This window comes from Paramisgurnus dabryanus, chromosome 6 (assembly GCF_030506205.2).
Source record: "Paramisgurnus dabryanus chromosome 6, PD_genome_1.1, whole genome shotgun sequence".
NCBI lineage: Eukaryota > Metazoa > Chordata > Actinopteri > Cypriniformes > Cobitidae > Paramisgurnus > Paramisgurnus dabryanus.
In genome coordinates, this window is record NC_133342.1 from 4,149,861 (window position 1) to 4,167,902 (window position 18,042).

At 40.7% G+C, this 18,042-nt stretch overlaps 1 protein-coding gene across 2 annotated transcripts; it reads right to left on the reverse strand.

Moving 5' to 3' along the window:
• Positions 1-2,386: 2,386 nt before the first annotated feature.
• LOC135744076 (E3 ubiquitin/ISG15 ligase TRIM25-like) lies at positions 2,387-15,579 on the reverse strand. Of its 2 annotated transcripts, XM_065262040.1 has the most exons (7): positions 14,058-15,579; positions 12,100-13,851; positions 5,153-5,248; positions 4,710-4,943; positions 4,417-4,576; positions 4,238-4,276; positions 2,387-3,496 (listed from the first exon to the last, which is right to left on the reverse strand). In XM_065262040.1, the coding sequence occupies exons 2-7, from the start codon at positions 12,688-12,690 to the stop codon at positions 2,973-2,975; spliced, it is 1,644 nt and encodes a 547-aa protein (XP_065118112.1). In that variant the 5' UTR covers positions 12,691-13,851; positions 14,058-15,579; the 3' UTR covers positions 2,387-2,972. The 2 variants fall into 2 exon arrangements, with proteins under 2 accessions (XP_065118112.1, XP_065118111.1); XM_065262039.1 differs by having other exon boundaries at positions 12,100-15,579.
• Between the last annotated feature and the right edge of the window lie 2,463 nt (positions 15,580-18,042).

Genomic DNA, 18,042 nt, shown 5'->3' on the forward strand with positions numbered 1-18,042 from the left:
CGTTTCAGATGTAAATATGATGCCAATATGTCATTAATCCGATTGAATAGTATTTGATATGAAAGTTAGTCAACACTTTTATTTTGGAGGTTTTTGCACTATGGCAGGGGCATTTAGAATGTTAGAAATGTAAGTGCCATGGAAAAGACTGAAAGCTCTATAATATAATTCGTTTGATGTATGTGTATGCGCAAATTTCTGTGAGCTTTGCACACTGTGCCCCCTTAAAAAAAATTGGTGCATGACGCCCCTGGCACTAAGTAAAAGCAACAGAAAGTTTATATCGGTCTCCCATGCTGCTTGAACCTCAGAAGTAAAGAGACTTTTAGAAATCTTGCCAGTAAAATCCATATCACACCAGCAATGACAAGGTAAGTTAACGTTGCTATGGTTACAGTCCTTTTTTTTATGGTTACAGTCCATATACATAATAGATTGCTAGGCTTTTACTATGCTATCTACAGTTTTATAACAAACAGCAACCAAAACTACAACGTAGTGTAGACTTAAACATGGTTATCTAAATAGTACATTAAACATGACTGTTTAAAGTTTTTACCAGCCTTTGTATAGGAACCTATATTCATTGTTTGGCAAAAAGCAGTGTTCCTCTGTTTGTCTGTTTTATATGTTAGTCTACATGTAATCCTTATATTGTACTGAAATGAGCTGTATTCCTTGAGACCTGATCCTCCAATAGCACTTTTTGATAAGTTGTGTCAACCCAGTGCATGCCAGGTTTGTGCTGTGAATCTGAATCAAAAGTGAAGAAAAGAAATGAAAAGAGGTTGCGTGTCTTGCCATGTTATTAGTCTATAGTAGGGCTGCACGATTAATCGTATTTTTATCATGATAACGATATGCGTGCCCCACGATCAATTAATGACAATCGTCGCGATTAATGTGCAAAGACCAAGCACAAAACACACGGTCTAGAATCAAGCAGTGTTTGTTATTGGCGGAGTCAGAGTAAACGGAGTGTTTCTTTGCAAGTGCAAAATACGTTAGCATCACGAGATTTACAGTCATTCGAACATAATGGCAGAGCAACACGAAGAAAGTGCAGAAATAGGTATGTTTAATTCCCAAAAAGGGTCAGGCCAACTCCTTTGTTTGGATATTTCGGATTTGAGGAAAGAGATGTTGATCAGGTAAGTCACGAGTCTTGTGCAAACTGTGCTCCTGTTCCGTCCAAACGTGAAATATCAAGAGTTTCAAAAGCTGAAGACGCAAGCCGCAACCATAAAAAATCCCCGACCATCCACGACACAACAATAACAGATCGCGTATCATGTAAGTTAGCCAAGGATATGTGTCCAATAAGCACCGTGAGCAGCAAGGGGTTTAAATTTTTATTCAAAAATGTTTTGTTTTTATTTTATTTTAATTCTAATTTGATATAAATATATACTAGAGCCCTGCATTTCAGCCTTTTTACGCCCATTGGGTTGGGTTTCGGACCAATTTTAACATCACAGTTGATATGCGGCCAGGCCTCTGGATTTTTTAGGCTTCTCCTCCTTTATATATAATAATTTAATTAAAAGAAACGTTGAGACATTGATAAATTGTAAAAGAAAGACGTTTAACCTAGCGCACGAGTCCACTACGCACATTTAGAATGCACCTGTTGCAACGGTGTTTAGTGTCTCCGCCAGCAGCAGGACCTTCAGTGCATCGGGGAATATGGAGAACTGAATAAAAACCTTAAATACTGTACATAATCTATAAAAGACTTCTTTCGGTAGTCATGTAAAAAATGCGGTGTAAAGCCTTGAATTTTAATTGATGCACAGCGAATGTGTAAGGTAAAGCAACCTGCATGTTTATTTCGTTTCATGTTTATTTAGTTTTGTTTTGATTCATTATTTTTCTGCACCCCGCCGTCTGCGAGCAACAAAGCAGCCCCCCTCCGTTTTTAAAAAAAATAGTGTGTTGATAATAAACATTTAAACTAACATTGTTATATGCTGAAAATATATATATTATATAGATGTTATTGTAGGCAAGTGAATTGTTGATTTGAGAGGCTCATTTGATCAAACAAGTCGTCAACATGACGTTAGCTGTCGGCCGCTAACCGCTTGGTCAGTATCAAAAACCTTAATTTAACAAACAAAAAAAGTTCTAAAATAAATAAAAGATATTTTATAATTTTGCCAGTTAAAACTGAACTGCTTTAATTGCTGCAATAGTCGTACAGCTGTAAGGAATCTGTGTAAGGAGTTATTTTTGTTATTTCTGCGGATTTCTTTTGCAAAATCTATGCGGAATTATTTTAAATGTTTTAAAAAGATCTAAGAGAATGTGAGCTGTGGATATTATGAAACAATAAAATATTTTATAATATAGGCCTATAAAATGTTTATAAAATTAACTTCAAGAAATAACTTCAAGATTTATAAGCATCGATAAACTACATTTTAACATTTTATAATGCCACGTCATACTTCTGTTATTTTGAAGAAAGTAACTCAAAAGTAACGCAAAAGTAGTGTAACTCATTACAGTTCAGAGTCTGTAATATTGTAATGTAACTAATTACTTTCAAAGGACAGTAATTTGTAATATATAATGTATTACGCTTTGGAAGTAACTTGCCCAACACTGCACCTGAGCAGCTCATTTGGATGTAAAGGGATACACAAAAACGGTGCATTTTTTGTCAATTATTTTAACATGCCACAATAAATTACCTATATGGTATTTTGAGCTAAAACTTCACATATGTACTCTGAGGACATCAACGATTTATTTAATATCTTAAAAACGTCTTCTGGAATGTCCCCTTTAAATAATACATTTATGCTGACAATAACACATTAATGTTCAGGAATATGAACTTGTAAAATCTAAAAACTTGCCGTGGGAAACTCAATAAAAATAAAGTGATTAGAAATATTATGCTTGACACTTCATAGCTATGGATTAGTATGATTCATCAATTTCAAATTTGACAATCTCTGTATCATCTATATTGTTAGATCACACAGTTTCACTGATCCAGGACAAACGTAAAACCCAGGATAAAGAGGTTGAGTGAATGTGGTCTTGACTCTGTGGATGAGGGTCATTGTGTCAGAGACGCTGTAGAAGGACAGAGATCCTGAACTGTGATCCACATAAACTCCTATTCTAGAAGATCTGGACACTACAGGGAGTTTAGTTTGATTGCTATTGTGATAGAATGAACATCTGGAGTCAGAGCAGTACAAACTCCAGGACTGATCATTACGTCCAAACACACACTCATAACCTCCCTTCCTGCTGATGCTCTTATATGACACTGATATACCCACCTGACCACTCCACTCAACCTCCCAGTAAAAGCGTCCACTCACAATCTCACTACACAACACCTGAGCATAATCATCAAATCTGTATGGATGATCAGGATACGGCTGGTCTGTGTCAGTGAAAGTAATCACTCTGTTATCTTCATACAGACAGAGACGTTTATGTGCTGTGTTTTGTTCCAGATTGATCTGATGATAATCTGATGGAGGAAAATCAATTAGAAAATGTTAATTTCAATCATTAAAATCAAACTTTTTATAGGTAACAGAATGTATATAATTTAGAGAAATAATCTAATATGTTTGTCTTACTGTTATATTCATCATAATCATATGTGTGTGTTGTTGGTGAAGTGTAAACATGATATTCATTGTCAAAGTCCCAAATTTTTGAATTTGTGTTTATAGAAACATTGTTTGCATGTAAAAAAAAATTAAAAGCTTTTTGATCTCAAATATGTTTCACTGTGGGCAAGCATAGAAATTTTGTTTCTGTTTATTCTGCATATTGTAAGGGTTATGTCTTGTGTTCTGTTTGTATTCTGTTGTTAGGTCTTTTATATCGAAGTTTGTTTCAGGTCTTGTATTTTGAAATCATGTAATGTCACATTTCACTTTCTGTTTGTCCATATATAACCGGTTCAATCTGACCATCTCACTGCGAAGTATTGTCAGCTTAACACTGCATATCGAGCGTTCATAGTCTTTTCTTGTTCCATGGTTCATGTCTTGTTTTGCATTCTTGTTCATGTTTTTGACCATTGCCTGTTTTTGGATTACTCTTTTGGATTGCCCCTTTGGATATGTTTGCCATCCCTTCTGGGATTTATAAATCAACCTTGCACATGGATTCTCCTCTCTCTCGCTTTTTGTGTAAGCAGCCCAACATTACACACATTCAGTTTGATTTATCATTATAGAGTGAATTGGTGGAGACTCACATTTTAGAAACCGCTCCCTGGTCTTGGGCTCAGAAGTAACTACAGTATATCAACAGAAAAATAATTAAAATAGCAATATTTTGCATTTCTAAAAAATATAATATAGTTATTATATGATGTGTGCATTTGTTGCTGGATTAATGCTGATAAAATACTGTAGATAGAAATAGGTGCTTTACCTCTATTAAATATCTTTTCTATCTCTACTCTACAAAAATCCTCCAGTTTCTCTCTCAGATGAGACACAGATTTTTTTACATAATCAAAAAAGGTGAGAGAGCTGACAGTGATGTTGAGTGAGTCTGTAGATCCAGGAGGAACAGAGAGAGACCGGAAACTCTACACAAACACAAAGACAAACAACACAAACATAAACTGATGACACTGAAACATTTCATAGAAAATATAATCTCAGTAAAACATGCTCTTCACTTCCTAAAGATCACTGTTGTGTTTTTCAGATCTCTGTTACCTGGAGGAAATGGATGTGATCATCTGTGTGTGAAAGCTGCTCCAGCTCAGCGTCTCTCCTCCTCAGATCATCAATCTCCTGCTCCAGTCGCTTCATGAGTCCTTTAGCTCGACTCACTGCAGTCTTTTCCTGATCTCTGATCAGCTGTGTCACCTCAGATCGTCTTCTCTCAATGGATCGAATCAGTTGAGTAAAGATCCTCTGAGTGTCGTCCACTGCTGTCTGTGCAGAGCGCTGTTAGGACACACAGAGAGAGGAGCATTAGAATCAGCAGCATTCACTCAGCTCTTACTGGTACATCACACAGTCTGTTACCCACAGTGGACTTCAGTGAAAGTCATCCAGCACTGAACTCCTCACTGACTGATTGGATGAGAGTCCTAACTGAGTCTGAAACAGATCTGAAACAGCAGACAGCAGTTGTTCTTCTGATCAAAACTCACCTTATGAGTCTCCACAGCATCTCTCAGCTCCTGAAGCTTCTTCTGGCTCTCCTGGATTCTCTGCTGGTATTTTCTATGCGTCTCCTTCAGTTCTTTCTATTGAATGTGGAAAACAATTAAAGGGACAATGTGTAGTTTTTTAAGCATTTTATTAGTTAAAATCAATTCATAAATATGTTCTCATTGGTGTCAAATGACCACTGCAAATTATCTGACTTTTCTTTGTAACCTTTGTGGTGGAATGGGAAAGCTCTGTGTGTATATTTGTGTGTTACTAACCCCGAGTAATTGGAGGTGTGTGTTAGTAATTAACCATGCAACTATAAAGCCAAAGCTCGTGTCATGTGGAGGAGGTCATAGTTCGTGTGTGTGTCACAGGTCGGAGCGGACCACCAATGTCGTGGGTCTCGCCCCTCCCTAATTTCCACCTCAAGGAGGTCCCAAAGTTACCCCAATGACCAGACCCACGAGAAAGTAAGTACAATTTAAAACAAACTTTGTTAAATTATTTAAAAATAATGGGGGCGGGGAAAGGGGGGCTTTAAAACTGTAACTCTCCGAGCCAGGGAGAGCGTGGGCACAGAGTCGCCTCATACTCTCACGGGGACTGGGAGGTAAATCACTCTATCCACTTCTTCAGATGCGTCCACCTGTGACTTGACGGTGTATATTCCTAATCTAGTCCTTCGTATCTCCAGCATGATTCAGCCAAATTTCTCCACTTCCTGTTCCTGGGCAGAAGGAGTGAACACAGGTAAGTACAAAGATAAGTAGGGGAGGGGGCTAATACCTGAACTTGGCAATCTCAACAGATAGGTAGCACATGGCCGTCCAGCTGAGGCGTCCAGAGAGTCCTTGGGTGTCCCAGAGGTCAGGCTATGGAGGCCTAGAACGTACACAGGTGAGTATTCAGGTACTATAAAGAAGTAAGATAGGTTAGGCGTTCAGCCTCCAGACGTCCAGGTGAATTATGCAGGGTAGGTACGTTGGCACTTGGCTCCGAACGTGTAAGCGAGTATATAGGGTCGACACACTGGGCTCTGGACTTGGACAAGCAGGTAAATATAGGAGGTAAGTACACTGGGCTCTTGGCCTTAGGCAATACAGTAGATGGGCAAGGTAAGTGCACTGGGCTCTTGACTTTGGGCAGTACAGCGAATGGACAAGGTATGTACGTTGGACTCTGAGCTTTGGGCAATGCCGTGAATGGACAAGGTATGTACACAGGGCTCTTGGCTTTGGCCAACACAGGGAATGGGCAAGGTAGGTGCACTGAGCTCTTTGCTTTGGGCAATACAGTAGATGAGCGGGGTAAGTATACTGGGCTCTTGGCTTTGGGCAATACAGGGAATGGACGAGGTAAGTACACTGGGCTCTTGGCTTTGGGCATACAGTAGGTAGGCAAGGTAAGTACACTGGGCTCTTGGCTTTGGGCAATGCAGTGAATGGACGAGGTAAGTATACTGGGCTCTTGGCTTTGGGCAATACAGTGAATGGACGAGGTAAGTACACTGGGCTCTTGGCTTTGGGCGTACAATAGGTAGGCAAGGTAAGTACACTGGACTCTTGGCTCTGGGCAATACAGTGAATGGATGAGGTAAGTATACTGGGCTCTTGGTTTTGGGCGTACGGTAGTAGGCAAGGTAAGTACACTGGGCTCTTGGCTTTGGGCAATACAGTGAATGAACGAGGTAAGTACACTGGGCTCTTGGTTTTGGGGGTACGGTAGTAGGCAAGGTAAGTACACTGGGCTCTTGGCTTTGGGCAATACAGTGAATGGACGAGGTAAGTATACTGGGCTCTTGGCTTTGGGCAATACAGTGAATGAACGAGGTAAGTACACTGGGCTCTTGGTTTTGGGCGTACGGTAGGTAGGCAAGGTAAGTACACTGGGCTCTTGGCTTTGGGCAATGCAGTGAATGGGCGAGGCAAGTATACTGGGCTCTTGGCTTTGGGCAATACAGTGAATGGACGAGGTAAGTACACTGGGCTCTTGGCTTTGGGCAATGCAGTGAATGGGTGAGGTAAGTACACTGGGCTCTTGGCTTTGGGTGTACAGTAGGTAGGCAAGGAACCTACAGGCTGGCAGCAAACACACACATAAAGCTTCTTTAACAATAGGATACTTCAGTGAGCAGGTAAGGAAAGATACATCACCACTGGAATCAGCACACGAGAGCAGGTGGAAGTACAGGACAGGGCTGCTGCACGTAGGGCCTAGCACGGCCGCAGATAAGATCTCAAGCGGTGGGTAGTAAGAATTGTAGCACCACACCAGGGGTGTACTGTACGAGTCGGCCTATCGCTTCCCTCTCCTCTCTTCCACAGAGTGACCAGAGATCTAGACGGGGCGGGCATCTGTAAACACTCAACAGCGTATGAGCATACACAATTCAGCACATCCACTTTTCCACACAGCAGCCGATCTGAGTTCCTACTCCTTCAGTACTCCACACACTACTCACAGCAACTCCTCTCTTCTTACAGATTTCCCGTCGCCACCAGATAGGGGAAGGGATTACGAGTCGCCGTCCGGGTATGTATGAAAGTCTCAGTCGTCCACCGACACCAGCTCACTCCCCTTCATCCAGGGTTCTCCTCTTCAGCCTAGGGGGCGAGTGCTGACAACATTTACACGGCACCACACTACAATCCTCTTAAGTGTATACACATCAAACAGACATACTCACCCACGGCACTCCACACACTCACTGTGAAATTAGGGTCACACCACCACGTTGGGCTATGAGTTGATCCTGAACAAATAGACAGCAGTGCTTCTTTCCACCGGTGGGGCCGCAACAACTGTACACGCTAGCAAGGAACGTACTGGCACACAATGTTAATAACAGAGGTACTAACACGACAGCAAACTATGCATACCCACTGAGTTATTGGCACACGATGCTTTCCTTCTCCCTCCAGACGCTCTTCTCACTCTCCTTTGTTCCCTCTAATACATCCCACAGAGACTTCTTCGATGTACACGGTTATTGCAAAGCAAGCAGTGGATGTAAACACAAAGCCACAACAAGAGCGTTTTAAATACTCAACTCAGTCTTCCATTGATCCAATCTTCCGTGTGTGTGCTGCCAAATCCACAATATCCTCAGCTACGTTTCTCTCTCTCAGCCCACTAGTCGCTCCGTCTCACCTCCAGTCTCGTCCGGAATAACAACCGCACTTCCTGTTCCTCCACAGCTCTCTTTATACTCCACCTCTCCATAGAATCACCCAATCACCAATCGCCACGTTCGTTTGCGCACCTGCACGCATTAAAGCCCCAAATCTGGTTGCCCGGAGTTGCAGGAAGTGACAGGGTGTTCCATGGACCATCATCCGGGCGGAACTATTCTTTGCCATTTTTAGTTCCGCCCCTTTTTCTTTTAGTCACTCCGGGACATGTGGTCACATGAGAGAACCCGAAAGCATGTCAGGAATGAAGGCTTCTGTGAGTTCCTTGTGCGAGTTTACCATGTTTCAGTGCTAAGTTAGCTCAAAAATGGAGAGGACCATATCGTGTTAAAACAACTCGGACCTTTAAATTACCGCATAACACTAGAAGCAACAGGAGAAGATGTGCGCACCGCTCATGTGTGCAATCTTAAAATGTGCTATGCCACTGCTGAAGAACTCGTAAGCCAAGAGAGAATCCGACTTCAGGATCTTTTCCAGGAGACTTCAGATGAAGAAGATTTCCTAGGTTTCTGAGCTCTTTAAACAACCATGGGTTGTTTCAGCAAGGAAGGGAGAGTGTGGAGGAATGGAAAAGCTCTGTGTGTGTATTTGTGTGTTACTTACCTCTAGTAATTAGAGGTGTGTGTTAGTAATTAACCATGCAACTATAAAGCCAAAGCTCATGTCATGCGGAGGAGGTCATAGTTTGTGTGTGGTCACGTGAGAGAACCCGAAAGCATGTCAGGAATGAAGTCGTCTGTGAGTTCCTTGTGCGAGTTTACCATTTTTCCCTGATGCATCCGTGCATGCTGTCTTTGTGAAGTTTACAAAGTGTACCATCAGTGTCTAAAGTTGGGAAAGTTCATCGCTGTTCTCACACAGTTCTTCCTACCTGCTCTCTTCGGTTCAGTGAGTTAAACATTTTGGCCCAAAACATTCTCTTACACCACATTGTGCACACATCCTCACAAACGCATACATACATTTATTTAGTTATTTATTTAACGCAGTTACTGAGCCTTTGTATTTTGATTTTGTCCTTATGTTTTTCTTTTATGATTACCTGTGTGATCAACAAACTGGTATTTTTTTATATTTCTCTCAATTTGGTATTTATTGCCAATGTCAATGTGTGTGAAGTTTACTTCACTGTTCTGTTGTTTGACGTTGTCTACTAATTAAAATTGTGAAGAGGAAAAATTGAAAGATTGGTGTTTTTTGCTTTATGTATGTAAAGAGTGGTATATTCAAGTTATCCTGGGTTTACTTTATAAAATTTGACAGATTTAAAAACTGTCTGGCGCCTAAACAAATATATTAAAAGTTGCTGTTTTCAATCGCAATTCCCTGGTGTAGTGGACAGTAGCTCTGCCTCTCACGCAGGGTTCGATTCTTGCCTCAGACACTTAAATTACATTTTTTGTTAATTATGTTTTTTTTTAAACTGCCACCGTTACAGCTTAGAATTTCTTCTCTTTATTTACATTGAACGGGTAAGTCCAAGAAGGGTTCCATGTCGTTCCGCCATATTGAAAAACTGTAAATAGCACAGAGGGACAAAAAGCACCAGCCTACCGCAATTCGTTTCCACAACGCGTTTTTGTTCAGAACATGTGAACCAGCTGAAATGGACAAGGAGTACATAATGGCTACCGTAGTTGCAACACGCATTTGGAAAAGCGAGGCGCTAGAGAGCACTATTCGTTTGAATGCAAAATACAATTTCACCACTAGATGGGGAAAATCCTACTTTAAAAATGTACATTAGAGTGAATTTACTTTCTTCTTCCACAGATTTGAAGCTCAGAATAGTGGTAACCCTTTCGGCTGTTTGTTTTGAATGTCGTAACTCAATAGAAGGAATAGCTGTTTCTTAAAATTAACGTTTCTTAGTCACAAAGTGTAGTTTTAAGATTAGTTCAGGTAAGTATATATGTATAATATTCAAATCTGCAGTCAATTAGTAAAGATAGCGCCTATTTGAACTTTTGATTCGGACATGAGACCCAGACCCGCCAACAGATGTCAGTGTTCGCCTTCCCCGCAGACCACCACCAGGCTACATATTGGCTTTGATGTATATGTGTTTGATGGTAAAAAATGAGATTATACCTGCAGTATTTGGTGTCAAGAAATTATTACTTGTTTGTTATTCATATTAATAATTAATGTATTTTGTGTTGTTATTTTTTTGGCGCAAGGTAAAAGTTAATAAAGCTATATTTATAGACTTACTTTTAATTTAATCTTAACACGGTACGACCACTCACTTTATTACTGGACTTTGTTCTTGTCAGTACTGCATAACACAGAATAATGAAGTGTTTTATATTGTAACCAGCTTTTAAAAAAAATCAGAGAGATGTTTCTGCATGATGCTTATAAATATCAGTGGTGATATCTCACAACGTATTTTAATAGTCACGTCACGTGAAAATAAATGATCAAGTGTCCCAATCAGAGACAGTATGCTTACCTTAGCCCTGATTTTGACTCGTTGACAGGTTTTAAGAAATCACAGACAAATGCCCGAAATCACAGGCAAATCGATGCTTGTGCATGCGAGTGACAATCACACAGTGTGAATTATCAAATACATGATCTGAGAGAATCGCAGACAAGTCATGCCGTTTGAAATGTGTTTTGACTGAAAATAACATTAACGATGACCTACAGCCAATGAGAGAGCAACATACAGGACAGCTGGAAATTCAAGGAGGAGTCTTCCCAATCATTTCCTCCTTCATAATCTTTATTTCTTTTTCTTCTTTCTGCTGCAAATGAGCGCAAATGCAATTTGTATGGCAATCTTCTTGCGGGCTACCATTTTTAATAATAATCCCAGTCTCATGTGAGAATTCCGGTCTTGCACGTCACCTCCTGTTGTATTCTTCGCCTCACTTCTCGCGTGCGTTTGGTTCTGAGACGTAGTTTGCGGACCAGAACAAAGTTGTCAAGGATTCTTCTTAGGGTAAAGTCATGCAGTGTGAAACCCTCTGTCGCCAATCCATCATGACATCTGAAACAGCAGCGACTGAACGCTAACCTAGATAGTCAAGCAGTGTAAAAACATCTGTGACTTAACTAGTTAGAAAATCATGCTGAACTCAGCATCCAGGCACAGGGATAATTACTTCTGACTGATTCACGAGCTAGGGAACTTATTGAGACACACAGAAAGTGTTTAATGTGTGTGTGACCATTCACTCTGGTGGCAGCTTTTCCATACTGTATGTCATAGGGATGTGTGATAGTTTGCATGTGATTGTCATTGCGCATTTCGTCAGTAAAGCCGGTTTCTTGATTAGAATTAAATTGCCATCACTTACTACACAAAGCCATAGTTCACTGACAATCGGGGCAATTTCGCATTAATTATCGCGGACATATAACCTGCAATATGTATGCAATTTGGCCCAGCTTGTCAGTGAACTACAGATTGGTGTAGTCCATCTGAATAGCAGGTGATGGTGATTTACTACTAATCAAGAAACCGACTTAACTGACGAGATGCGCATGATATCGCATGCAAATTATTGCCCATCCCTAGTATGTCATGTGAGCGAATGACTCAAGTATTTAAGGCAGCCTCCCTTGCTAATTCTAAAATGACCAGTAGGTGGCTGAATGATACAATAGGTGAAGTGGTTACTACTATGGTGTTATCAGAACAATATTGCATGGCTGTGAAAAGCTCTTAGCCAATCAGATTCGAGAACCAGAAAGAACTGTTGTATAATTAAAAATCATTCATTGCTTTGATCTCTTACCTGTTTCTCAGTTCTCTCTTCTTCAGCTGATATAGTATCATGATTTTTGTGCTTTCCCACCATACACAGAAGACATATACAGAGTTGATCAGTTTTACAGTAAATCTCTAGAAGTTTCTCATGTTGAGGGCAGATCATCTGCTGAAGTCGTCCAGTGGCATCTGTCACTTTGTGTCTCTTTCCTGAGTAAAGTTCTTCATGTTGTTCAAGATGATTTTGACAGTAAGAATTCAGACACACCCAACAGGACTTGACAGCTTTGTATTTTCTCTCAGTACAGACGTCACACTTCACATCTCCAGGTCCAGCATAACTGGGAGAAGGTTGATCAATCTGGAGTCTTGTCTTCTTCAGTATCTCCACAATCTGAGCAAACACCACATTCTTATTTAAAACAGGTCTTGTAGTGAAGGTCTGTCTGCACTGAGGGCAGCTGTAGTCTCTCTTCTGATCATCCTGATCCCAGCAGTCTGTAATACAGCTCATACAGTAACTGTGTCCACAGGGAATGGTCACAGGATTCTTCAGTAGATCCAGACAGATTGAACAGATGAACTGATCCTGAGCCACTGAAATACTGGCTTCTGCCATTTTACCGTATGTACAAACAGACAGAAAGCCGAAAACAACAACAGCCTGAAATCAGTTTAGTTTCAATTTCCCTGAACTCAAGAATTTCCTGGTTGTGTTTATGAAACGTGTGCAAACAGGTGTGTCAGTCATATAATAAACAAGCCCACAAGATGTCAGTCTTATACAGAAACTCACACAAGGCTAAAGACAGGAGGGAAAATACTGTTGAAAATACTATGAATGGAGGGACCTATGGGGGGACACAAAGATGCAATTTTCATTTTTGGGTGAACACAATAGCCTTTAGCCTAGCCTGACACGCACCTCTCGGAAATTGTAACAACAGGTCAATGCTATAAAGACCAGTGCTGTGATTAGTCTGATAGAACCCAGCTCCTAAGGTCAAAATTTTGCATTGCATTTCCTTGAACGCATTTCCGCATTAAAAAACAATAATGGCCAAGTTGAGGAGTGATTTTTAACAACTCAAGCAGCACCAAAAGTCTGTTTACATTAACACCTTTTGCCTCCATTGGAATGAAATCATTCTCATGGATAAATCCTATCATAGCGTTTATATGACACAAGCTTCAGTTCAGATCATTTTCAACATATGCATACAAATTACGGCCAATCGAGTCGCAATTTAGATATTGATGCGCACCGCCTACTATGTTCTTAACGGTAATTTCTAGGCACGTAACATTTGAAGTTTGTTGCACCTACTTCACCCATAAGCTTTGTCATTTATGTGCCTGAAATATCCAAGAATTTGTCCGTCATTGTGAATTAATGATGAGTGTTGGCTGTGTTCTTTCTGTTCGCATTCTGAATGACGCTGCAGTTGGATAGCTGCACACTGCTCCGGGCATCTCTCTGTGGTTGCATGTTTTCACTACTCACTAGCATGGGGTAAATGTAGAGATCACAAAAATGTTTGTATGTTAAATTGTTTGTCTATGTTTTTTATTTATTTAACATTATTAAAGAAGATACTTTTTCTTGTACCCTACATGTTAACTTAGTAAAGAGATTATACTTGAATTTACTAAGATACAATTAAATACATGCAAGTACACTGCTTGTTATGTACAGAAGGCAACTAAGACAGGGATACAAAGACTGAGTAGACAGCTGAGACCTCCGGCGCCGAGGTTGGGGGGGCTTCTTCGCCAGGCTCTGTGGGGGAAGAAGGAGAAACAGGTGAGTGGTACAACTTAAGTTGGGAGACATGAAAAAACTGCATGGATCTGGTAGTGTGTGGGCAGCTAGAGTTCAAACACTACAGGATTATCCCCTTCACTGACGACAAACGGTCCAATGAACCTGTGACCCAGCTTCTTGCAAAGTAGGTGCAGGCGGATGTTCTGGGTTGAAAGCCATACCTTGTCCCCAACCTTGATGGCTGGTTTCGGGGCACGACAAACATCTGAATGGTGTTGCTGGCACCTGACAGCCACCTGCAGGTGGGGTGAGCTGAGTCCCAGACCCTCTTACTCTCCTGAAACCAGTGCTGAAGGGACTTCTGTTGGTTCGTCCGTCCAGGGGAACATGGGCAGCTGGTAGCCAAGTACGCACTGAAAAGGTGTTAGCCCGGTTGCTTGCTGGCTTAGCGAATTCTATGCATACTCAGCCCAACGGGAGAAACTGGCAGAGGGTTAAGAGGAAATGGCCGATCTCCTGGATTTACGTTTGGTCTGGCCGTTTGTCTGCGGATGGTTACTGGAGAAAGAGACCGATGGTCACATCTAGGAGCTTAATGAACGCCTTCCACACTGGAAATAAACTGGGGACCTCTTGTTAGACACATTATCTTCAGGTATTCCATAATAGCGAAAATACATGTTGAAACAGTAACTCTGCACTTTCCATTGCAGTGGGCTGTCCCTTAAGGGAATCTTATCATTTTGGAAAAGCAATCTACCACCACTAATATACAGGTGTTACCCAGTGATGCCAGGAGGTCTGTAGCCAAGTCCACTCCTAGATGTAACCAGGGATGATGAGGGATTAGTAAGGGATGAAATTTTACACTGGTAAGATGCTGAGGTGTTTGGACATGACACAATCCCAGCACCCGCTCACAAACATTCTGATGTCCTCTGCCATGTAGGGCTGAGATGGTTTGTTGGATGTGACCAGTGCCTGCAAAGTTATGTGCCTTTGCGAATAATAGTGTACAATGATGTAAAGGAACATACTTGTTACCTTTAGGACTCAGCAGAACATTCTGAGTTTCAGGGATTGTATCCTTCTCACTCTATTGGATTGGACACACAAAGACTGGAAGACTGAGGGGGCGTTGACCAATCCATACGGCATGACCAAATATTCCCAGAGGCCAGTAGGGGTCACAAAAGCTATTTTCCACTCATCTCCTTTGCGGATCCGTATCAGGTTATATGCACTGCGTAAATCGGGCGTTTTACTTCAACAGTGTCCCAAGAGAGCTCCCGATGGTGTTTGATAAGCCAGGGTCTTCCTAGGATCACATCAACAGTTTAATTCTCCAGGACCACAAATTAGATTTTTTCCTGGTTTAGGACTCCCACTGTCAGCGTGATTTCACTGGTGCGATGTTGGACAGATGATCAATTAACGGGTTTGCCCGTTAAGGACTGAACCTTTAGGCTATGGGGAATGCGCTCTTTTTGGACGTTAATGTGGGCGCAGAGCTGGGCAGAGATAAAGTTCCCGTCTCGAGAAGGGCAGACATTGTTAAAGACAAGTTTGCATAGGACAACGAGACTGGGTCATCCAAAGATAGAATACTTTATTTAACCGAAAACCAGGGTAAAAAGGTGCAGTAACTTAAAGGAATAGTCCATTTTCTTAAAAGAAATATCCAGATAATTTACTCACCACTTAACAGTTTTTTTCAACGGAGTTTCAAAGGATTATAAACGATCCCAAACGAGGCATAAGGGTCTTATCTAGCGAAACAATTGTCATTTTTGACAAGAAAAATAAAAAATATGCTCTTTTAAACCACAACTTTTCGTCTAGGTCCGGTCCAGCGTGACCTAACGTAAATGCGTAGTGACGTAGGGAGGTCACGTGTTACATATATAAAATGCACATTTGGGGACCATTGTAAACAATAAACTGACACAAAGAGATTAATTAGTATCAGTTGACATACAACAACGTAGGAACGGTCCTCTTTCAACACACTTGTAAACACTGGGGCGGAGTTTCGCATTCGTCCTCTGCGACCTCTTGACGTCATGACGTATTGCGTGGGGTCACACTGACGCATCACAACCGGATCTAGACGAAAAGTTGTGGTTTAAAAGAGCATATTTGGTAACACTTTATTTTACGACCCGCAAAGTACCGCGTAATTAAACCGAATTTACAGCGTACCTATTTGTAACAACAGGGTACCTCTTCAGTACGTACTTGTAGGTATAAGGGAATAATATTTTAAGTTTGGGGTAATAAGGGGGTAAGAATATGAAGAATTATAAATTATTTATACTCTAAGTGTTTTATAACAACAGGGTACCTATTGTAATATTACGTGGTATGTATGACTTAGTCAAGTCTATGGGGAAATGATGTTTTATTTATTTATTTATTTTTTATTGTGAATTTTTCATATTGACTACTGAATGTTGTATACAGTCAATGTCTACGAGCCACATCAGCAAATAAATATAACAGCACATCACTTTTATTTTAGTAGCCTATATTACTTGCTTTTAATAACAAAAGTCCTGCTGATTTAATGTGGTTATCTTTTTTTTAAGGTAAGTACAATAAAAATATTTACCAGGAAACTCCTACATTTGCGGACATATTTGAAGTGGTGCTTTGCAATTTATTTACTGTAAACACAAGTATTTTAGCCAAATATAATTTATGCAATGGCAAACCAGAATGAAACCACAGCAGATGGGTATCCAGCTCGCGCTAAAGCAAAAGACGACTACATGCGTAGGCTACTGCGCAGTTGTAGAGCACGCGGCCGTCTGCAGGAGGTTTGCTGGAACGCGATCCTGAGGTGAAATTTCTTTAAGAGGTTTTAAAAACGTTCTACACTGTGGAGTACGGCTGCGAGTGATGTCAGCAGGATCCACATGCTGGATAAGGTGACTGGTTTTGTTAATACATGACTCACGCATTTCAAACAATGTTTTTTCAAGAAAGTTGCCAGCTAACGGTAGCAGGTTAGCTAGCCCATAAATTAGCCCAAAGTTATTAACGTAACTGGCTCAGAAAACTCTGTTTCTGTCAAGGCACAGTGAAGAAACATTTACTGAAGGCTTTCATTTATGTTTTTTATATGTAATGCAGAACAGCATTTGTGAGACGACATCAACTCATCATCCGAGTGGACAAGAACACCAACAGAGGAAGCCAAGCCGCAAAAACAATGAAAAATTGTCATGACTTTTTATTTTAAATAAAAGTTATGTGATAATAAACATTAAAGGTAGGGTAACACATTTTGAAAAATGCTAACGGTAGCCGCCTAGCAATGAAATCCCGATCCCACCCTCAAGTCAAATCGCTCTCCAAAGTCACGCCTCTTTCCAAACACATGAACACGCACAGATCAGACGGTCACGTCTCATGTCTCATTCACCAGTGAGAAAACTTTGCAGTACAAAGTGAATAACACTTCCAAAATAACCAACATAAACAACTGGTTTACATCAGAATTAGTTTAAGCACACGTTCGGTTGTGTAGACGTAGTAACTATATCGTTATGCTAATCCGCAAACGAACACAAATTTCATAAGCAACACAACGTTTCATCAAAGTAGAATATCTGAATCCATCTCAATACAAACATATCGCGTACCTACCTTACCAAAATAAACAGTGCAACGACCCTTTCAGACCCTTTGCCTCCTGTAGCTGTTTGCATCTCGTGGTAAAGCAGTAAATTTACTGATGTTAATTTGGATTTTTGCTCTTGCTGATCCAGGCAGTTTTTGCTGTTGTTGTTATAAAAGATTCATTTAGTTTTGTTGCTCCTGTGTAGGTTGTCAATTCAGCAGAAAAGTTTGGTGTTCTCGCTGTTTACAGACAGAGCGCACGTGAACGCGCCGATGACATATGGTATCTGCGTGGACTCGCTGCGCAGTGGGAATTCAAATTACGCTTACGTATGAGGGACATAAAAGGAAACGTCCGTTCGGACCGAAATCTATGATTTGTTGAACATTTTTTGGTCCTACGCCTTTCACAGATGACATAAATTTTTACAAATACATTTAAACAACTTAACACAGTGATTGCTATCAGGATGTGAGGAGACTTTTAACCAGCATAACTAAAAATGTTTCAGGATCAAATCTGTTACCCTACCTTTAAGTGTTGGCTTAATTATAATGTTTTAAAGATGTTTTGAAATAAGT